Here is a 24,559-nt window from a genome sequence, read left to right on the forward strand (position 1 = left end):
TTATTTATGATTATATAAAATTTAAGTATCAGCTTAGATACTCAAAAACAGAGTAATTTTTGTTTATTACATATTTATGGATGAATAAGTAACAGAAATGCAAAACTTATACAGCAGTGATATTTCACCCAGAGAACTAAAAAAGATTAAACAGTATATACAGCATAATATATAGTTAAGTGTGAAGGGTAATGGGCACCCTCATACTGAGCTGGTGGGAATATAAATTGGCACAACCTCTTTGGAAGGCAGTCCGTCAGTGACTGTCAAAATTACACATGGACAACTCAGCTAATATCATACTCAAAGGTGAAAAGCTGAAAGCTTTTCCTCCAATTATCAGGAATAAAACAAAGATGCCTATTGTTGGTGCTTTTATTCAACAAAGTACCAGAAGTCCTAGCCAGTGCAATTAGCCAAGAAAAATAAGAAAAAGGCATTCAAATTGAAAAAGAAGAGGTAAAACTGTCAATATTTGCAGACGCCATGATATTATGCATAGAAAATCATAAAGACAAGGGGCGCCTGGGTGGCTCAGTCAGTCAAGCCTCTTGACACTTGAACTCAGCTCAGGTCTTGATCTCAGGGTTGTGAGTTCAAGCCCAGCATGGAGCCTACAGAGAGAAAAGAGAAAAAAAAAGAAGAGAGAAGAGAAGAGAAAAGAATAAAATACCTAGGAATAAATTTAACCAAGAAGGTAAAAGAAGTGCACACTGAAAACTGTAAGACATTAACAAAAGAAACTGAAAACACAAATAGAAAAATATTCTGTGCTCCTAAATTGGAAGAGTTAATACTGTCAAAATGTCTATACTATCCAAAGCAATCTACAGATTTGATGCAATTCCTATCAAAATTCCAATGGCATTTTTCATAGAACAAAGTGATCCTAAAATTTGTATGGAACCACAAAAGATAAATAGCCAAAGCAACCTTGAGAATAAAAGAAAAAAGCTGGAAGCATCACGCTCCGATTTCAGACTATATTATAAAGTTATAGTAATCAAAACAGTATGGTACTGGCCTAAAAACAAACAAGTAGATAAATGGCAAAGAAGAAAGAGGCCAGAAATAAACCCACACATATATGGGTCAATTAATTTATGACAAAGGGAGCCAAGAATATACCATGGGGAAAGGACAGCCTCTTCAATAAGTGAATGATACTGGGAAAGCCACGGGCAGAAGAATGAAACAGGACCACTATTTTACACGATATACAAAGATCAACTCAAAATCAAAGGAAGACTTGGGGCACCCGGGTGCTCAGTTTGTTAAGTGTCTGTCTCTTGATTTCAGCTCAGGTCATGATCTCAGGGTTGTGAGACTGAGCCCCAGGCCAGGCTTCCTGCTCACTCAGCACAGAGTCTGAGTGGCATTCTCTCTCTCCCTCTCCCTCTATGCCCCCCCGATTCTCTCTCTCAAATAAATAAAGCCTTAAAAAAAAAAAAATCAAGACTTGATTTTGAGACCTGAAACCATAAAACTCCTAGAAGAAAACATAAAAAGGCAGTAAACTTGACATCAGTTTTGGTGATCTGATACCAAAAGCAAAATTAAACAAGTGAAACTATATGAAACTAAAAAGCTTCTGCACAGCAAAGGTTTCGAAACCATCAACAAAATGGAAAGACAACCTACTGAATGGAAGAAAATACCTATAAATTATATATCTGTTAAGGGGTTAATATCCAAGTTATATAAAAAAAACTCAAACACCTCAACAGCAAAAAACAAACTGATTAAAAAATGGGCAGAGGATCTGAATAGATATTTTCCAAAAGAAGACAGAAAGTCGGCCAACAAGTACTGAAAAGATGCTCAACATCACTAATCATCAGGGAAATGCAAATCAAAACCACAATGAGATACCACTTCACACCTGTCAGAATGGCTAGTATCAAATAATAATAAAAAAAGCAATTAACAAGTGTTGGTAAGGATGTGGAGAGAAAAGAGCCCTCATGCACAGTTGGTAGGAATATAAATTGGTGCAGCCACTATGGAAAACAGTGGCTTTAATTTTTAAAAAAATTAAAAATAGAACTATCATATAATCCAGCAATTCCACTTCTGGGTATTTATCCAAGGAAAACAAAAGCACTAGCTCAAAAAGATATACGCACCTTAATGTTCACTGCAACATTATTTATAACTGCCAACATATGGAAACAACCTAAGTGTCTACAGATGGATGAGTGGATAAAGAAAATGTAGTGTGTGTGTGTGTGTGTGTATGTGTGTGTGTGTGTTTACATAGAGTATTATATGGCCATAAAGGAGAATGCAATGTTGCCATCTGCGACAGCACAGACAGACCTTGAGAGCAGTATGCTAAGTGGAATAAAGACAAAGACAAATACTATATGATCTCACTTACATGTGGAATCTTAAAAAAAAAACGAGCTCATAGATACAGAGCACAGACTGGTGGCTAGTTGAAATGGGGAGGTTGGGAGGGAGTCAAAATGGGCAAAGGAGGTCAAAAGGTACATATTTCCAGTTATAAAATAAATGTCACGGGGATGTAATATACAGTACGGTGACTACAGTTAATAATACTGTGTGGCATACTTGAGAGTTGCTAAGAGAGTAAATCTTAAAAGTTTTTAGTATGAGAAAAAAAATGTCTAACCACGTATGGTGATGAATGGTAACCAGACTCACTGTGATCATTTCACAATATATACAAATATCAAACTATTACATTGGGGTGCCTGGGTGGCTCAGTCGGTTGGGCGTCTGCCTTCTGCTAGGGTCATGATCCCAGGGTCCTGGGATCAAGTCCCACATTGGGCTCCCTGCTCAGCGGGGAGTCTGCTTCTCCCTCTCCCTCTGTCCCTCCCCCCCATGCGCTCTCTCTCGCGCGCACGTGCACACACACTCTCTCAAATAAAATCTTTTTAAAAAATCATGATGTTGTATACCTGAAGAATATGATGTGATAGGTCAATTACACCTCAATAAAAAAAAAATTACACATGGATACATCCTTTCTCCCAGCAATCCCAAAATAGTTTGAGGAACTGATTCTACAGATGTGCTAAATTAAACAGGTAAAAGGTATTCACTGCAGCATCCATGGGATATCAAAGTTGCCACTCAAGAGAAAGAAGGAGTTATTTCTACCACACGGGAACCACCTCTAAGAGATGTTAAGACAAAAGAGTAAGGTGAGCACAGTCTAAAAAAATGTCTACATGCATGAAAAATACGCTGTACATATTTACACATGTGTTTTTGGTCTATATGTACAGCCTGTCTCTGAAAAAACAAATAAGCAGTATGGTAATAGTGGCTACCTCCTGGGAGAGACCTGGGTGACTTGGGGAAGAGGAGGAAGGGAGATGCATCATTTACTCTGTACCCTGTTTGGTGTGGTGTGATTTTTCACAGCAATGAGTACCTGAGGGGGGCCAGGAGAACTTCAGAGCAAGAAAGGAAACGTCAGATGGCTGAGAACATGGAAAGGACAGAAAAGTACTGACATCCAAGAAGGGATGTGCAGGAATAAAGAGCTAATAGAAGAGAGAAATAGGGAAGGAGGTGCTTTAAGAGCCCAAGTAAAGATCTCAAACTCTTAAAAAATATATAATAGCAGAAGTCCTTCCTAGTAAAATGTGAAACTTCAATATATAATAAAACAAGTATTTTATCATATATTTTATAAGCTCAAATTCAAACATTTCTTTAGGTCAAACACTGAATATAATGATGCTCTCAAAACATAAACCTGAAATGAGGAGTATAGAGGAGTACCTCAGGAAAACCTTAAAATACACAGAAATGGCAAGAGAAGCTTTATACCAAGGTCTGCTCCGAACAATGAACATGGCAGTACACGTGAGCACACCAGTGATCTCCAGCATGTCAAATTTGGTATATGACATGTTCAAGTGTGTTTTTCTTTTTTTAATCTATCTTGATTGCTTTAAAAACTGGATTACATATTTAAAAAAAAAATCTGAACCTAATGTTTATGTCATGTGGGAAGCAATAAAGACAAAATTTGCAAACCACTGGCCTGGAAACACTGCATTATGATGAAAACCTACTGAGATTTATTGAGAAGCTACTTTGTGATTGGATGGGTTCAATTAAGCCTCATTCTCAGACAAGTGGGTGCTCTTCTATGGCTCTTCCTATCTCCCTATCTCCTTCCACAGACTCCACCCTAGACCTCTGTAACCCCATAACGATGGCTCTCAACTCTAGACACAAGGCTACTTCCTCCAGCCTTCCCACTTGGCCCCAAAGACCTTTGCAGCCATTATGATGACAAGATACTGATAGATACAAGTCTATGTTCTAGATCACTCAGTGCAGGCCTGCATAACTAGATATGTTGGTCTTGTGTTGACTGCCACATTATTGTTATTAAAAACAAGAACATAAACCCTGGAATGAGAGAAACGAGCTTTTAAAGGACTTAACTATGACAACTGATGACATTTTAGAATATCAACTATGGATTAGATAATGGCATGTTTCAATATTAAATTCCCTGATTTTTGATAACTGTATTGTGATAATGTAAGAAAATGTCATTATTCTTAGAAAATACATACTGAAATATTTAGGGCAAAGAGGTGTGCTATCTCTATTCTCAAAATAATTCAGAAAAAATATACGTACATTCACTTAGAATGTTAACAGCAAACAACTGGTGAATCTGGGTAGATGTACAGGATTTCCATGTACTATTTTCTGTAAGTTTGAAATTATATAAAAATAAAACTTAAAAAAATTATAACTGTTGCTAACATTGGTATTTGCTTCCTGTAAGTTTGCAAGCATTTAATCCTTTCAAAATTCTATTAAATAGGTATTATTATTATTATTATTGTTGTCATTTTATAGCTATAGAGGTTACAGAAACTTTCTCCAGAGTCACATAGCTGAGTGGAGACAAGATTTGATTCTAAGTCTGTTCCATTCAGAGCCAAAGCTCCTAAATGTCACCTAGCCCTATCACCCTTACTGTATAATCTTTCCCTCCTAACTTTAACACAGAAGCCACCATTTGAGTTCTAAGCATTGTTATTCATGAAAACATCATAGCACTTATTCTCTTCCGAGGACTTAGGGCTTTGGAGATTATCACTGAAGTCAGGGCTAGAAATGAAAACTCACTGAAGCCATCACCACCAACAAAGAACCAAAAAATCATCCTATAACCTTCATTTTCCTTAAAAACAAAACAAAACAAACCTTGAAATACAGTCAATTCAGCTGCACTCAGGGTATGTCCAATTTTATTGACAGTTCACAATGGAAAGATTTCAACTACATTTACTATATATAAAGCTCATGCCAAAGGCTTATCTTCCCCAGAGAGACTAAAAGCTCAACACCAAGCATCTATTCTACAAGACTTCTATTCAAGGGACCTTACTGCATTGCATTCCAGCCAGGACAGCAGTGTCACCATGGGCCAAGCACCATGGCATGGGGATAGTCCACTGTAAGGAATGGGATGCTAGAACGGCCCTTAGGAAAAGAGAGATTCTTCTCATACCAAAAGGGGGAAAGGTGTACTCTTGATATATACATTAGCTACTGACAGTCTCCTGGAGAACTTTCTATGTTCTCATCTGCCCTCAGATGGTTATGAGCCCATGATGTATAGGCCATGATTAAATGCAGTTAGCTCCTTTCCCAGAGTTGGGAGAGTTATGTAGGCAGAATCCTAACACATACTCCACAAAACTATAAAGGACCCATTTTTAAGTCGTAATGATCAAATAAGAACAAAATAAAAGAGAAAAAATAATTTAGCTATAGAGTTCTTAATTCTGAGGAACAGTAAAACCTTGTTAAATGCTGGGCCCATTACTTCTGAATTTCCAAACACTCAGCTACATGTTTCCTACTGGTGTGAAGTTAAAATGACTTACATATTATGAGCTTCAGTGTTTATGGTAAAATATTACACAATACAGACATAATGGGAATATAATCTTTAACTTCTTTCATTTTACTCATTAGAACTCTTTTATGTTTAGTTTATAATAGGTCAGTCCAAAAAATCACTTATAAGAGTAGGTAAACATTATAGAAATTACCTAGTTACGATATCATCCTGTTCACTTATACCAAGCTTGGAATAAACTGTAAATGAAGCAATCCTTTTACTTATTCACTCAAATTACCTGTCCACCCTGGTATTCTCTCAAACTCGTGTTATGTAACTAATATTTTTTCTGCCATTCATCTTTTTTCATGTTTTTTTTTGTTGTTGTTGTTTAGCCTTTTGATTCAGCTTGTTGAGGTAATTTTGAATCTTTAATCTGTGTATCAACATATTATCCCTTCCTCCCAACTTGTTGACAGTGACTTCAATACACACATCTTCTCAGAGCCCTGGGCAAGACTAAACCTATCATAAGTGAATACCAATTAGTTAATAACAATAATACTAGCAATAACTATTGCAGATAATTAGTACATACTGAACCATTAGTATGTGCCAATCACTGTTCTAAGCACTTTACAAGCAATATCCCATTGATTCCTCAAAATAACCTTATGAGGTTTACATACATTTTCTAAATGAAAAAAACCGAGGCACTGAAAAGTTAATTTTTAAGGTTGAAATAGCTAAAAAGTGGGGCACTGAATGTGACTTCAAGTGGGGGCCCATATACTTAACTACGAGGACATACTGCCTCTCAATTTGGAAGCATTTAAGTAATTAAATAGTACACTGATCCCAATAGTTTCGAACAATAGTTTAAACTTTTGCATAAAAAGTTAATCAATCAATGTAAACTTTTTCTTTTTTCTTTTTTAAAGAATAAATGAGGTTGTATTGTACTTGATGCCCAAGAAGCACAACTCCTTAGTGAAATCCTGAGGTGGTTTGTTCTGCAAAGGATTCAGAAGACAGGACTACCTTTGGGCAGGTGGCTGGAACCAAGTGGGATTGGTGCAGGTACCTGAATTCGCTGAGGTGAAGCTACCGCAGAGTCGGCAGAGATTATCTGGATGCGCGGGGAGGGGCTGGTCATCCCTGGAGATTCCGGCCGAGAGGTCTGTGTCCGTGGTACCTGTTGGGGAGAAGTGGGATGGATCACAATGGAGCTCAGAAAAATGCCCAGTGGTAGCTGGGGACCATGCCTCTTGCTTTCACTGTGGCTTTGAGTAATAAACTTGAATAGTTCTGGTGTTTGTACCCAGAGTGACAAAGGACTAATGAGTTACTGCCACAGGATGGCTGTAAGAAAATACAATCTTAAAAGAGCTATTTCTAATGCTGAAAATGCAAAAACAAATACCCCCCCATAAAACAAAAAAATTCCCACAAAAAACACAGAGGAATTTCAAATCTGCTCTATACAACTTTAATAAATAGCTGCTAGGGTAACTTTTTAGAAATGATCTTTGAATGTTTTCACTGTCTCCAAAACCAGCTGTAAAACACTCCTTTAAGATGATAGTTTCCAGAAGAAAGATTCTCATAACACCATAAAGGATGGCAAAAAGAACCAGCACTACACTGAAAAACTACTTGTGAAAGAGTCCTGGTAATCCCCCAGTCCCACTGGGATGGGGCTGGGAAAAGCCCAATCGATTATACAAAGGTCTGGAATTTAGTCAATACCCACCAAAGGCAAGGTTCAAGGTCCTGAGTGGTCATCTGGGCACCTGAAGTGGGCAGTTATTACTTTTCCTTGAATAAAAGTATATCATGGGGCACCGGGGTGGCTCAATCCGTTAAGCGACTGACTCTTGATTTCGGCTCAGGTCATGATCTCAGGGTCATGAAATCAATCCCCGCGTCGGCTCCACACTGGGCACTGAGCCTGCTTAAGATTCTCTCTTAAGGGGCGCGTGGGTGGCTCAGTCGGTTAAGTGCCTTCAGCTCAGGTCATGATCCCAGGGTCCTGGGATCAAACCCCATGCAGGGTTACCTGCTCAGCAGGGAGCCTGCTTCTCCCTCTCCCTGCTCATGCTATCTCTGTCACTATCTCGGTCTCTTTTTCTCTCTCAAATAAAATCTTTAAAAAACAAAAGATTCTCTCTTAAAGAGAGTCTCCCTCTCCCTCTGCCCCTCCCCCATTCACATGTGCTTGCTCTCGTAAAAAAAAAAAAAAAAGAAAAAAGTATATCATGAACCATGCTTTATAAGCTCTTCCAAAAAACAGGCGGGGGAACACTTCTCAATTCATTCTATGTAACCAAAACTAGGCAAAGACATCACAAGAAAACTACAGACCAATATTCCTTATGAATATAGGTGCAACAATCCTCAATAAAACATTAGCAAACTGAATCCAGAGGCATATAAAAAATTATACACCATGAGGGCACCTGGAAGGCTCAGTTGGTTAGGGAGCTGCCTTTGGCTCAGGTCATGAACCTGGAGTCCTGGGATGGAGCCCTGTATTGGCCTCCCTGCTCACTGGGGAGTCTCTTTCTCCCTCTCCCTCTGCCCCTCTCCCTCCTCTCATGAGCACATGCTCTCTAATAAATAAAATCTTTAAAAAAACTTATACACCATGACCATGTGGGATTTACCACAGAAACAGAAGGTTGGCTCACCATATGTATGTAATGTAATCTGCTGTATTAATAGAGGATAAAAGCCTCAACATCTCAAGTGACACAGAAAAACCGTTTGACAAAATCCAACACCATTTCACACAAAAAAAACATTCAACTAACTAGAAACAGGAAGTTCTCAATCTGGGGCACCTGGGTGGCTCAGGTGGTTAAGCGTCTGCTTTTGGCTCAGGTCATGATCTCAGGTCCTGGAATCCAGTCCAGTGTTGGGCTCCCCGCTCAGTGGGGAGCCTGCTTCTCCCTCTCCCTCTGCCCCTCCCCCCGCTCATGCACACTCTCTCTCTCAAGTAAATAAATAAAGAGTTCTTAATCAGATAAAGAGTATCTATAAAATACAGCTAACACAATACTTAATGGTAAAAGACCGATAGTTTTCTTTAAAAATTTGATTTATTTATTTGAGAGAGAGAGAGAGAGCGTATGTGCAACAGCGGGGATGGGGTGAAGGGGGTTGGGAGGAGGCGCAGAGGGAGAGAGAGAATCTTTAGCAGGCTCAGCACAGAACTCTCACGGGGCTTGATCTCATGACCCCGAGATCATGACCTGAGCCAAAACCAAGAGTTAGTTGCTTAACCAATTTGAGTCACCCAGGCACCCCAAGACTGCAAAGTTTCTAACTATAAGATAAGAAACCAAAGATTCCCCCCTCCCTCCCAAAAAAGTCTGTTAGAATAAATAAATTCAGCAAAGCAGCAGGATACTAAGTCAACACAGAAAAATCAGTAGCATTTCTATACAAAATGAACAATCTGGAAATTACAAAAAAAAAAATTCCATCGTGAAAGCATCAAAAAGAATCGATTACTTAGCAATTAAGTTAACCAAAGAGGTAAAAAAGACCTGTATAATAAAATCTATAAAACACTGCTAAAAGAAATTAAAGATATAAGTAAATGGAAACATATTCTGTGTTCATGGATTGAAAGACTTAATATTGCTAAGATGTCAATACTACAAAGTGATCTACAGATTTAATGCAACCCCTGTCAAAATCCCAGTGTTTTTGCAGAAACAGAAAATCCATCCCAAAATTCATATGGAATCTCAAGGGACCCTAAACAGATAGCCAAAACTACCTTGAAAAAGAACAAAGCTGGAAAACTCACACTTCCTGATTTTGCTACAAAATGAAAATAATCAAAACAGTGTGATATTGGTATAAAGACAGACATAAAGACCAAAGGAACAGAACAGAGATCCCAGAAATAAAACCTGACATATAATGGTTAAATAATTTTTGATAGGGGTGTCAAGATCATTTGGTGGGGGCAAGGACAGTCTTTTCAACAACTGGTGCTGGAAAAACTGGCTATCCACATGCAAAAGAATGAAGTTGTACCTTTAACACCATGTACAAAAATTAACTCAAAATGGATCAAAAATCTAAATTTAAGACCTAAAACTACAATATCCAGTATACAAAGAACTCCTAAAATCCAACACATAAAAAACCTAACCCAAATAAAAAATGAATAAAGGACTTGAATAGACATTTCTCCACAGAAGATACAAAACAGCCAATAAACACATGAAAAGCCATTCAACATCACTACTAATCATTAGGGAAATAAAAACCAAAACTACATCAAAATGCCATCTCATACATACTAGAATGGCTACTATCCAAAAAACCAGAAAATAACAACTGTTGATGAGGATGTGAAAAAACTGGACTCTCATACACTGCTGGCAGGAATACAGAATGGTACAGCCTCTTTGGCAAACAGTTTCACCAATCTTCAAAAGTTAAACACAGAGTTGTCATATGAACCAACAGTTTCACTCTTAGGTATATACTCAAGAGAAAGGCAAACATATGTTCACACAAAAAATTTGTAGAGCAATGTTCAGCATTATTCATAACAGCTCCAAAAGTAGAAACCACCCAAATGACCATCAACTGATGAATGGATTAAAAAAAAAAAAAGTGGTATATCCATGCTATGGAATATTATTTAGTAATAAAAAGTAATGAAGTACTGATACATGCTACAACATGGATGAAATCAATCATAAAAAACCATACTGTATGATTCCATTCATATAAAATGTAATAGGCAAATCTGTAGCTAAAGAAAGTAAATTAGTGGTTCCCAGGACTTGAGGGGATGGGGGAAGGGGGAATAACTGCTAATAGGCATGGAGTTTCTTTGGGGGATGATGAAAATGTTCTGGAATTAGTGGTGTTGGCTGTGTAACACTGTGAATGTATCAAATATGTATCTTTTTTTTTTTTTAAGTAGCCTCCATGCCCAATGTGGGGTTTGAACTCACAACCCTGAGATCAAGAATCACATGCTCTACTAACTGAACCAGCCAGGTGCCCCAAAACTATATACTTTTAAAGGTGAATTTTCTGGTAAGTGAAACACATCTCAGTTTTATAAAGCACATCACAATTGATTAATTGCTGGGGGTAGTCATGAAAAGCTTTTTTCTTTCACAGCATTAATTTAACCAACCAAAAAGATTACATTATAAAGACAACAGAATACAATATTTTCATAGTGATATTCAGTTTACAAAATGCTTCATGTAAATTAGTTCTGAGCTAAGATGTAGGCAGGAAAGGCAAACCCTGCAAAATACATCTCCCAGTATCCATGTACACATATTTGCTAGCTCTGTTTATTTGTAATTATGAAGAAAAGACTGGCCAGTCACTTTATCACAGCACATTCATTAAATCCTTCTTTAGTAATGAACATTCAGCATTTCGGTTGAATCTATTATTACTCTGCAAGTTAATTCTACCAATTTCAGATATATGGAATTCTTAACTAATAGACTAATAATGCTAACTTTCTGATTTAGATATTCACTTTACCTGTAAGACATTTTAAAGCAATCAACATTATATGAGTACCACAGGCTATGGAATCAGATAGACCCAGGCTCTGAAATATGTACTGTCATCCTGAGCAAGTGACTTAAATCCTCTAAACTTCAGTTTCCTCAAATTTAACATGGACATATTATGACTACTTTATGAGACTGATGTGAGGGTTAATGAATAATATGTTAAGTATTATTTCCATTCAACACATAGTAACTATCAATACTATCACAAGCTTCCTGAAAATTCTTCTAGAGCCTGAGTTATAAACTGTGTATAAATGTTGTTACATGTGATAAAAATAATAGTGAAGCTCTCCTTGGACAGAAAATTCTTTTTTCTTATTATAAAAAAATATAAGGGGCACTGGGATGGCTCAGTAGGTTAAGCATCCAACTTGTGGTTTCGATTCAAGCCATGATCTCAGGGTCATGGGATTGGGCCCCACATCAAGCTCCATGCTTGGTGGGGAATCTGCTTGAGATTCTCTCCCTCTGTCCCTCCCCCAACTATGCTCGTGCTCTCTTTCAATAAACCTTAAAAAAAAAAAAAATTCAACCCTACCTCACATCATATACAAAAATTAGAAAACATAGGTGTAGAGCTTCTTAACCTTGGATTAGGCAATAATTTCTTACTATTACACTTAAAACACAATAAACAAAAGAAAAATACACAAAATGGACTTTGTCAAAATTAACAACTTTTGTGCTTCAAAGAACACTATATAGAAAGTGAAAAGTAACCCACAGAATAGGAGAAAATATTTGCAAATCACATATCTTAAGGGATTTGTATCAAGAATATATAAAGAACCCTTATAATCAATAAGAATACCAAGAAATAATTTAGAAATGGGCAAATGGAGTCAAACAAACATTTCTCCAAAGAAAATATTCAAATGACCAATAAGCCCACGAAAATTGTTCAGTATCATTAGTCATTAAGGAAATGCAAATGAAAACCACATTAAGATACCACTTCCCACCCCATAGGATGGTTATAATAAAAAAGAAAGATAAGAGGTGGCAAGGATGTGCAGCAACTGGAACTCTCATACACTGCTGGGGAGAATACAGAATGGTATGGACACTTTGGAACTAAGTATCAGTTCTGCAAATGGTTAAACATAAGAGTTGCCATACTATTTTGCAATTCTACTTCTAGGTATGTACACCAGAGAAATAAAAACATCTGTCTACACAAAAATTCGTACATAATTCATAGCAGCATTATTCATAATAGTAAAAAAATGCAAATAAGCCAATGTCCATTAAGTGATAAATAAAATGTGGTATATACATACAATGAACATTATCCAGCCATAAGAAGGAATGAAATGGGATGCCTGGGTGGCTCAGTTGGTTAAGTGTCTGCCTTTGGCTCAGGTCACGATCCCAGGGTCACAGGACCGAGTCCCACATTGGGCTCCATGCTCAATGGGGAGTCTGCTTCTCCCTCTGCCTGCCACTCCCTCTGCTTGCGCTCTCTCACTACCCCACCCCCCCGCAAATAAATAAAATCTTAAAAAAAAAAAAAAGGGATTAAGTACTGACTCAAGCTATATTGTGGATGAACCCTGAAAACATGCTGAGAGGCCAGACATAAAAAGACCACAGATTGTCTGATTTCATTTATATGAAATGTCCAGAATAGGCAAGTTAAAAAAACAAAACAAAACCCCAAACAACCCAGAAAGTAAACAGTGGTTGCCTATGGCTGGGGAATAAGGAAATTGGGGGTAGGTGGGTGACACCTAAAGGGTGTAAGAGTTTCTTTTTTGTGATAATGAAAAACATTCTGCAACTAGATAGTGGTGATGGCTACACAACCTTATGAATATAATAAAAGCCACAGAATTATATACTTTAGGTAATTGTATGATATGTGAATTATATCTTAATAGAGCTCTTAAATTTTTTTTAAATGAATGAAATCAACAAATAGAAAATTATTTAAGGAGTCAGGATAAAGGTCACCTTTAGGGAAGAGGGTACAGGCAGTAATTGGAAGGAGGAAGGAAATTCTATTCTGCCTTTTTTTTTTTAAATAATCTCTATGCCCAATGTGGGGTTTGAACTCATGAGCCAGCCAGGTACCGCTCTATTCTGCTCTTATCTGAGTAGTGTTTACATGGACATGTCCTCTGTGTGATAATTCACTGTGTCACACACTTAGGAACTGTGAACTTATGTACATTACAATAAAGTTTATTTAAAAGAGTAACAGTATTAAAAAGTATTTCATAGGGTCTCAAAGAAGCTTTCTATGTCAGTAAGCGGAAAAAGACTGTTGTCCATGCTTCACTTGAACCTGCTTTGCATTAACCCTCTGCTACCCTAGAGCTTGCTGCATGCTGGGTGTGCAGAGCAATCAAAAGTGGTTCTGCCTTAAGAGCATCTGCTGGGGAAGACAGACGGCTGTAGTGGAAGCAGCACAGACTGGGTGCTAAGACTGCTTTTTGCCAGCTTCTGTGTGAGCTAGTTTAAACTTTCTAGACTCTGGTTCCCTCACCTGTTCAAGGATATGCTTGCAAATTTTATGATTCCTTTTGTATGAGAAGCCCAAGGGCCTCTACAAATTTGCCTGAGGGGTATAGGTCATGTTGGCAATGGGTTCCCAGTAGCTCAATAACAAATTCAGATTAGATGAACAACCCAAAATACCCCTTGAATTTAGCAGAGGAATGCTTAACTCTGGAGGTGACAGGTTAGTGGGAAAATATTTAGGATCTCCCCCGCCCACCCCGTGACCTTTAGAGACAAGGTGTGTTCTAAGTGGCACCGGGGCAGTTTGATATGATCTGGCTTGAAGGCAAAGTGATGCCACAATGGGACTGCTCGGAAATTCTTGCAGCTGTATGAATTTAGAACCTGATATTATAAGTACACATTTAGGTGAGGAATCTACTTTTTTTCCAGAAGCATATCGCTGAATATCATTTAGCACAGTGATAAAAAGCCAATTTGGTAATAGGACATAAAAATATAGATGCAAATTAACTAGCGGGAGCATCTCCTTCCCTGCCTACCTTTTCAGTACCTGGTGTCAGTCTTGGCCCTCTGCCTTAGCCTACCTTCTACTCCTTCAATCCGCTCAAGTTGCAAACGACAGGATCATTAGTTCATACTGAGGTATAAAACACCTGGCAACACCCAGATGTGCCTTATACCCTGGCCAGAACACTTACATTTTAATAGGAAAATGGCTAGTCCAAAGGACTCAATTAAACCATAAGCAAGGAGGATGTGAAAGTATGTTTGGACATAGACCTTCCAGGGCACGGTCTCTGACTCACACTTAAAGGGTAAAATCAGTGGTTCTGCTTTGCATCTTTTCTAAAGTAAACCGTGTTAAGCATCTGCCTTCAGCTCAGGTCATGATTCCAGGGTCCTGGGATAGAGCCCTGTGTCAGGCTTCCTGCTCAGCAGGAAGCCTGCTTCTCCCTCTCCCTGCTGCTCCCCCTGCTTGTGCACGAGCTCACTCTCTGTCAAATAAATAAAATCTTAAAAAAAAAAAAAGTTAACCATGCTCGCCCAACACACAAATATTTACTGTCTAAAGAGTTTAATAAAAGCCCTGCTCCTCAGGCCAGCCTTTCCTGATTCCTCAAGTTGATATACAGGTCCTGTTCTGGGTGCTTGGAGCTCCTATATCTTAGCAGGTGCCCCTCCACAAGGCACCTACTGTAACTGCTTGGTTTTGTCTACCTCAGAGGGCAGTATGAAACATTTCCTATTTCTCCTTCTACTCCCAAGGCCAGGTTCATTTTAGGGCCACAATGATTGCTTGGTGAATAAACATTTATTAACTTCAGGAATGAGTAAGAAGCCTGTTTTACAGTCCTTGATCCTGGGACTCTGTTTACACCTTTTCTTCTTTTATTCCACTCTCATGCCCGTCTGCTAATCAGACATCCTGCAGGTACTGCGCAACACCTGCTTTGGCAGTTTATTACATAAACCCAAGGAGTACGGGCTTTCACTGACATACCTGCGTTTATGAGGCTGCTAGGAAAGTTCATACATTTTCACCCTGGAGAACCTTCTCTATTCGATCATAATAAGATGACATTGCTTTGGCAGTTTTTTAAGGAAAAAATTCTTAGGAAAAATTTCTGTGGTTTACATGCTAAAAGATGGACATCTAGGTTGAAGAGAAAGCCCACAGCACTGAGCTAAGGAGCAAATATTAAGAGTTTCTAAATCTATAATTTATTCTGAGTTTTGGCTGCAACATTCCCATGGGTTATTAATAGGGTAACCAACTTCACACTCTGTGGAAAAAAAAGATCATGCAGACTTAATATGTTACAAATCTCAACCACGAACTTCCGACTTCTAAACATACCCAGTGAAATAATGAACAATGTAAATACCTAAGTAGGGTAAAGGGTTTCAGCCATGGGATACCTTCAGCCTGAACTGAAATGCTCCACATCCTCCTTTTATTATTTCAAAGGACCATTAAGTAATAATAAGTGTAGTGAAGGGTCAATGGGCAAAGAGTTAATCCCTCTTTGTTCTGCAACTTGCAGCATAGAGAGAAGAATCCACAGGAGGCTGCCAGTCTTGAAAGTGCTCATCCCTTCCCTCATACAAAGGATTAGGACCTTACAATGCCAGGGTGTTGTGTTCCTAAAAAATACATTCTCCTGATGACTGGTAAGTTAGGCTCTTCTTTATGCTGGAGTCAACAAAGGATTCAAACCTGAACATTACAAGTCAGCCTCATTTATGTCAGAACTGACTATCCAATTCTTAAATTTGCCAGTTGATAATATGTTTAAAAAGATAAAATCACAGCCCTATATTTCTTTTAAGATTTTTTAAAATTTATTTATTCATGAGAGACAGAGAGAGAGAGAGAGAAGCAGAGGGAGAAGCAGGCTCCCAAGGAGCAGGGAGCCCGATGTGGGACTCGATCCCAGGACCCCGGGATCATGACCTGAGCCGAAGGCAGACGCTTAACCATCTGAGCCACCCAGGCGCCCCCAGCCCTATATTTCTTGGCACAAAAACAAAGATCCACACAGTCAACAATCAGTAGCCACATTATGTAAAAACAATGAGGTGTTTAAGAGCAACTCCCTGTTCATAAGCAGGTAAAACTGTTGAAAACAACAAACAAGTAAGCAGCTTTTGCCCCACCTGAACTTACCTAGCATACTCAAGTACAAGTTCCTATGAAGACATAATTTGCTAGGTGCTAAGCATAGCAACACACACTAAACTTAATTCTTTCAAAATACATAATAGGTGTCTAAATCCACTGCTATTTTACCAACTGCTCTAAAAAATTATCTATGAAATACACTGCATTACAAGGAGGCTTCTCCCAGAAACAGAATGAGAACAAAATTGCAGTCTTGATTTTTTAGGACACTTATACTTACCATGCCAATGGCTCCCTGCAGCTTTATTTACATTTTTTCTCAGCAACCTCCCAGGCCAGAGAGCCCAATCCGAAGGGCCAAGGGTTGGTTGGGGAAAACGCAGGCATTTGCTTTCAAACTGCCAGTACAGATTCCATTCACCAAAACCAGGCAGAGCTGTTTAAAGATGCCCTCTCTATGACCCTGCTTGCTGAAGGTCAAGTACACTATCACTCCCTGTAACCCAGGAAGCAAAATTGACACGTTCCTGCCATTTCCCCAGCTGCTGAAGCGGTTTGTCTAATATGATTAATTGCTTCTAAGGAAGGTGTACTTTGCTTTACAAAGTTCCCCCCTCACCTAGATTGCTGCTTTTGCTAAATGTACCATCCTCCTCTCCCCATCCTCACTGGCTTCCCCTTAAAGACCACCCTTCCTGAACCAAGAGCTCCTGAGCATATTACCATGGAATCCAACCAACTCAAAACAGTTTTAAAACTAAAAAGAGTGGAGGGAAGATTTGGAGAATTCAGAAACACCGTGTTCTGAATATAGCATTTTGAACTTCACAGTACATCAAGACAACATTTTTTTTGAAGATACAGGGTCTCTGCAAGTTACTATTCTATTCAAAGGCAAGGCAACATAACAATCTACATTACATACAAAACAACCATGAGAATAACAGCACTGGGCTCATTCAACAAATATTTTACTACACCCACCCAACATGTGCCAGGCATGTGAATTCAGGTTAGAGTTCTTGCCTCTGCAGCCTCCCATTCTGGCAGGAAGGTGAGCACATGTAGTCCTTGCAAATGAGGGCATAGTAACTGGCTGCTCAATGGCTTCAAGTCTCAGTCTCAGTCCTCCCCCAAGGCCATAGCCGAAAGGGAGCTCCTGACGTCACATCTGAGGTGGGGCTGTAACTAATACTCAGAGCACCTGTCTCTAAGCCAAACTGTAGCCTTCTGTTTGACATGGGACTCACTACCTGTTTTAATATCTAGTTTGGCTTAGAGACAGGTGGGCCCCTTGACTGGTAAAGAATGGATATATTTAATCTAAAGGTCAGAAGCAACTGAAATGTCTCAAACTAGGAGATGAGTTATGCTATGCTCCCTTGATACAATACTATGTAGCTATGAAAAATGCTGATCCTGCAGGCTATGTAGCAACTTGTGGATAGGATATTTACATTTATTCTGTGAAATAACATTCTGTGAAATCACACTACTAAGTTATGTGTATGCTGTGATTACAACTGGATGACATGCATGTGAAAAAAAGACCAAAAAAATACACTTATTTATTCACTAAATTTTTAAAAAGATTTATTTATTTGAGAGCTCGCACACATATGATGGGGAGGGGCAGAGGGAGAGAGAGAGAATTCCAAGCAGACTCCCTGCTGAGTCTGGAGCCCGACCCAGGGCTTGACCTCATGACCCCGAGATCATGACCTGAGACAAAAATTCAGAGTCAGATGCTTAACTAACTGAGCCACCCAAGTGCCCAATAAAGAAATCTTAGTATTGAGTGCTCACCGTGTTCTACACACTGTGGAAAGTGTTTTAAATACTGGGAAGACAACAGCAAATGAAACAAAGTTCCTGCCTTTCTGCATTTTACATTCTATTGTGACAAAGATGTATAAATGTTCGTCAGATAATGATGAGCACTTTGGAGAAAAGTAACAGTAACAAGGATAAAGAGTGACAGAGGTAGAATGGTTATACAAGGAAGGGATAAAGTAGTAAAATGATAGACGTGTAAAATTGTAGAAATATGGCTTCCTTCTCTCCTTTTCAAATTTCCCAGAATGTTTTTACCACTTTTATAATCAATTAAAAAAAAACCTATTTCCAAAAGTTACCTTTTAAAACCAGCAAATATTGTTCGAATTTGGTATTATGAACGATCTTATTTTTCACCCCGTCTGAAATACTGAGTGTTCTTCATACTTTTCTTCATTTTAAAAAAGAAAAACTCCTTTTCTACCCATTCAAGAAAACCTTTTTTTCACATAAGATGATATATAAAATTTTACTGTGAGAAAGAATTCTCCTTGCCTACTGAAGATATTTTAAAACTAGGCTATGTTTCTGCAATCACACATCAAAATAAACGGAATCATCCTGGTAGGCAGCTAGTTACAGGGGACACTCATTTCACTTAGAAGGCTAGCTCCTGTCTGGGTGGCTTTGGACAAGTCCCTTAATTGTTCTAAGCCTTTGTTTACTCATTTGTAAAATTGACACTGATACCTCTTACTTCACAGGACAATGCGAGGATTAAAATGAGGCAATAAAGTACAATGCATTATATAAACACAGAGCATTCCTATTATAATTTCGGAGGAAATCAAATGCGTGGAGCTAAACCTATCACTCTGAGTAAGATGTTAATCTCCTCCTATAGCAGATGTTCATTGTTTGTTTATAGACAAAATGGTTTCATTTCTAATCCCCCATTACCTATGACCAATAAAAGGATACAATCTCCAAAGTCTTGTTTCAAGTATCAGACACTAGGGGCGCCTGGGTGGCTCAGTCATTAAGCGTCTGCCACTGGCTTGGGTCAGGATCCCAGGGTCCTGGGATCAAGCTTCATATCGGGCTCCCTGCTCGGTGGGAAGCCTGCTTCTCCCTCTCCCACTCCCCCTGCTTGTGTTCCCTCTCTCGCTGTCAAATAAATAAATACAATCTTAAAAAAATAAAGCTACACACCTCAAATGCAGTGAGATTTTAAGAAAGGAGATGTTGAGATGTTTTCTAAGATAGAACGTTACTATTCTGCCCCAAGACATACATACCACACGAAATTATTTTGGTACAATACTTCCACATGAGGTACATCATACTTACAAGGACAGCATACTTCTTCATTTTCTCCTGTTTGACAACCCCACTTGTCAACTCTTTTTCTCTTACCATACTACAAGTAAGTCTAGTCTTATTCATTATAACACTAATTTTATTCTAAGTCCACGGTCTGTATTTCATTCACAAAATAGCTTCATCTTCTTACTACTCTTAAGTCATAACTTAAATATGTGGAACTATATGAATTCTCTAATACATCTTCTATGATAGCTGTGACTGAGCATTTACATGAAATACGTATTACTTTATAATAAATTGCTTCTTTTACTTCTCTTGGAAATAGTTATTGTACTATATTGATTTTTTTGAAGTTATTTCTATATGAATGGGTATATTTAATATGAATATCACTTTGGTATAGTAAAAGGGTCATTAAGAAATACTGCAATGGGGCGCCTGGGTGGCTCAGTCATTGGGTGTCTGCCTTCGGCTCGGGTCGTGATCCCAGGGTCCTGGGATCGAACCCCACATCGGGATCCCCGCTCCGCGGGAGGTTTGCTTCTCCCTCTCCCACTCCCCCTGCTTGTGTTCCTTCTCTCACTGTGTCTATCTCTGTCAAATGAATAAATAAAATCTTAAAAAAAAAAAGAAATACTGCAATAAAGAGGGGGTACTGCATCTGAAGGAACTGAAAACCCCAGAAATCCCCAAAAGGAAGGGTCAGAAAGTATGTACTCAATGAGTGCTTGCTGAATCAACAACAGAGCTTATCAGTGGCCCAGCTACTTCTTGTACACAAGGTTATGTGATAGCTGTCAAAAACAAAAACACACCTTAGAAGATAACATTCTGCCCAGAAAGATTGTGATTCAGTGATTCTACTTCTAGTCTAGAGAAATACACCCACATGTGAGCTCAAGGAGACATCATACACAAAGAGGTTTGTTGCAGCACTATGTATGTCTGAGAAAATTTGGAAACAACTTAAAAATGTGCTTCTACAGTAGAGTGGCTAAATAAACAGAGCTCTAATTTATGTAATACTTATGACAGCAAAAAGAATGATACAGATTTGAGCAACAGGACTCTTGTACACTGCCGGCAGGAATATAAAATGGTATACTAATTAATCACTATATTTGAGAAAAAGTAAAAAAAGGCAACTTGCAGAACATCTTATCTAGTGTGATTCCATTTATATTAAATTTAAAAACCTATATACAGTTGACCCTTGAAAAACATGGATTTGAACTGTGTGAGTATACTTACATGTGAATTTTTTCCCAATAAATGCAGTGTGGTACTGTGAACATATTTTCTTTTCCTTATGATTGTCTTTTTTTCCCTTTTCCCCCCAAATAAGTCTCAGTTTTAATAAGATCCTCTACACATGCATTTGCTACTGAAAATTTAAATAGCATAGCACATAAAAATTTTATTACAATTTTTGAAAACCAGAAAATCTAGCATATGCACCCTACCCTAATTATGCTCTAACCAAACCACCCGAAGTTTTCTGTGTATTCCTTCTGCACAAGTTACTTGGCTTCCAATTTGATGTTAGGTTTTATCTTAACGATTTCAGTCTTCTCAAACACACGATTTCAGTCTTCTCAAACACACAGGCAACATTCAAAACCTGTTAGTGCTTCCTTAGGTCAAATCAAAAAGTGAAGTATACTGAAGTCATTCAAATGCAAACTACAGGATTCCTCACAAATTACTGGTATTAAGGTAGAAAAGATACAAAAAAGACAGCTTTTATCATAGATTATCAAAATATTGTACAGTTTGTCCTAAAATAGAGCTTTCCCAAGCTGCTGCATAATGATCCTAAAATTACTAGCGAGAAGAAACAGTACAAGAATAAAGACTATGTTTACACTGGCTGCATGTCATAATTATTCTCCATGCTGGTATCCTCAGAAAGATTTTTATGATACAGGTAATAATGACAGCTACATACATCTAAATCTTTCCACTCTTGATTCATCCTCAATTTCCTTCTGAAGCATGGACTGCTGGTTGGGGTAGCACTGGTACTGAATCAATCGCATCATCCTTTCCATCCTTTCTTTCCAAGCAGTTAGCAAAGTCCTTACTTCACTTCTTGTTCTGCTGCTGAGGATGCGGTCAAAGAGCCCCTGTGGTTTCTTCTCTGTCCTGCTGTTGGGGTGGATATTCTGGTAGAGGGGAAGGAGTTTGATACTAGGGTCGAGAGTCAATTTACTAAGGTTCTTTATTAACACTTTGGAGATAGTTTGAGAGGCAGCTGAGCCTTCCTGGGAATTCTCTTCACTGGGCATCTGAGATGATCCCGGGGCCCAAGTTGGGTAAAGCTGCTTTGTCAAATCCATTGAAAGCCTCTCTGTGTCGCTCTTTTTTTAAAGATTTATTTATTTACTAGAGAGAAAAAAAGCAACAGCAGGGGGAGGATCAGAGGGAGAGAAACTGAAGCAGACTCTCCACTGAGCACGGAGCCCAACACGGGTGTTCCCAAGACCCTGAAATCACGACCTGAGCAGAAAATAAAAGTTGGACGCTCAACTGGCTGAGCCACCCAGGCACCCCTTCCTTATGATTTTCTTTTTTAAAGATTTTATTTATTTATTTGAGAGATGGAGAGAGTGAGAGCACATGTGCAGGGGGGAGGGGCAGAGGGAGAAGCAGACTCCCCACTGAGCAGGGAGCCTGGTGTGGGGCTTGATCCGGGAACTCTGGGATCATGACCTGAGCTGAAGGCAGACGCTTAATCAACTGAGCCACTCAGGAATCCCTCCTTATGATTTCCTTAATAGCATTTTCCTTCCTCTAAATTACTTTCTTGTAAGAATATTATATATAATACATACAACATACAAAATATGTATGAATCAACTATTTTATGTTATTTATAAGGCTTCCAGTCAACAGTAGGCTATTAGTAGTTGTTTCTGGGGAGTCAAAAATTATACATGGACTTTCAACTGTGTGGAGGGTGGTGCGGCACCCATAAGACCCCATGTTGTTTAAGGGTCAAATGTATTTCTGTAGCTACATAAACATGAACATAAATACTTAGGAAAAAAGCCTGGAAGGTAACACACCAAGCTAAAACAAATTTCAAGAACTGCTATCATACAACCAGCTTTTCTGATTATATTAAGTTAAAGAAAAATTATAGGGGTGCCTGGGTAGCTCAGGTCATGATCTCTGGGTCCTGGGATCAAGTCCTGCTTCGGGCTGCCTGCTCAGTGGGGAGTCTGCTTCTCCTCCCTCTGCCTCTCATCCCACTCATGCTTGCTTGCTCTCTCTCTCTCAAGTGAATAAATAAAATCTTTTAAAAAATATTACAAAAGTTAATTATAAAAGTAAAACCTGGAACTATAAAATTGCTAGAGAAAACACAGGAGACAATCTTTGTGATCCTGAGTTAGATAAAGATTTTGATATGACATCAAAAGCATAATTCATAAAATAAAAAACTGATAAAATAGACTTTATCCAAATAAAAAATCTGTGTTCTTCAAAGGACACTCTTAAGAGAATGAAAAGATAAACCACAGACTATAAGAAAATATTCGGAAACCATGTATCTGATAAAGGACATATACCCAGAATACATAAAGAACTCTCAAAATTTAATAAGAAAGTAAAACAACTCAAAAAAATTGGCAAAAGATTTCAACATATGAAAAATGATACATGGATGGCAAATATGCGCATGAAAGACACTCAACATTAGAGAAACGCAAAGCAAAACCACAATGAGGAGCCAGTAAACATCTACCAGAATGCCTAACATTAACAAGACTGGCCATACCAAGTGTTGGCAAAGTTGTAGAGCAACTAGAACTCTTATATACAGCTGGTAGGAATATAAAATTTTACAAACTACTTTGGAAATCAATTGGGCAGTTTCTTAAAAATTACCATATATGACCCAGCAAGTAGCTATCTATCTCCTAGCTATCTCTCCAAAAGAAATGAAAGCATATGTTCTCATGAACATTTGTACAGAAATGTTCATAACATCTTTATTTGTAGTAGTCAAAGAAAGTAAACAGCTCAAATGTCTATTCATTTAGGATAAAAGTTTATCGGGGAGCCCCTGGGTGGCTCAGTCAGTTAAGTGTCCGCCTCTTGATTTTGGCTCAGATCATGATCTCAGGGTCATGAGACTGAGCCCCAAACCAGGCTTCATGCTCAGTGGGGAGTCCGCTTGAGATTCTTTCCCTCGTCCTCTCCCTCTGTCCAACCCCCACTTGTGCACACATGCGTGTGTACACACTCTCACAAATAAATTAATAAATCTTAAAAAAAAAAAGATGTTTATCCATTCAGGATAAAAAAACACCTTGCAGTATTTCCATATAATGGATACACCATAAAAAAATGCATGAACTACTGATACATATAAAACACGGATGAGTCTGAAAATAATTATGTGGAATGAAAGAAGTCAGACAATAAAGGGTACATACTGTATAATTTCTTTTACAGAAAATTCTAGAAAGTGCAAATCGATCTAAAACAATAGGAAGATAATCATTGGTTGCCTGGAAGTGGATATGGCTAGAGCTCTACTCAGACGATAGTAGATAGCTCAATGCTTATGCAGAAAAGAAGAAAGGCTGAGGAATCAGTAAGCTAAGATCCATCCCAAGGATTTAGAAAAAGAATACCAAAATAAGTGCCAAGAAGCAGAGGAAAGAAAACAATAGAGACAATAATAATCAGAGATAAAATGATTCTCTCATGAAACCCATCAAGGAAAAAAGAGATTATTACATTATTACAAATAATGTAATACTAGGAATGAAAAGGGGCTATAACCAGAGTTGCCCCAAATATTAAAATATAAAACAAAGTTATTTTGAACAATGGTAGGCTAATAAACTTGAAAACTTAAATTCTTAGAAAAAGGTATAACTTACTAAAACAGAGTCAATTACAAATAACAAATCTGAATAGTCCTTT

General features: G+C 38.3%; 1 protein-coding gene across 10 annotated transcripts in view; it reads right to left on the reverse strand.

The window, feature by feature from the left end:
- NR2C2 (nuclear receptor subfamily 2 group C member 2) overlaps positions 1 to 24,559 on the reverse strand; it is a 93,476-nt gene that overhangs the window by 35,969 nt on the left and 32,948 nt on the right. For all 10 annotated transcript variants that reach the window (XR_003210698.2, XR_003210697.2, XR_003210696.2 and 7 more), the window contains one exon: positions 6,939 to 7,049. Coding sequence is in view for 3 of the 10 variants with exons in the window: in XM_025884874.2 (XP_025740659.1) it covers positions 6,939 to 7,049 (111 nt within the window). In the remaining 7 variants the exon portion in view is untranslated. The remainder of the gene's footprint in view (positions 1 to 6,938; positions 7,050 to 24,559) is intronic.

This window comes from Callorhinus ursinus, unplaced genomic scaffold (assembly GCF_003265705.2).
Source record: "Callorhinus ursinus isolate GAN/ISIS: 27379988/994484 unplaced genomic scaffold, GSC_fseal_2.0 scaffold15, whole genome shotgun sequence".
Classification (NCBI taxonomy): Eukaryota; Metazoa; Chordata; class Mammalia; order Carnivora; family Otariidae; genus Callorhinus; species Callorhinus ursinus.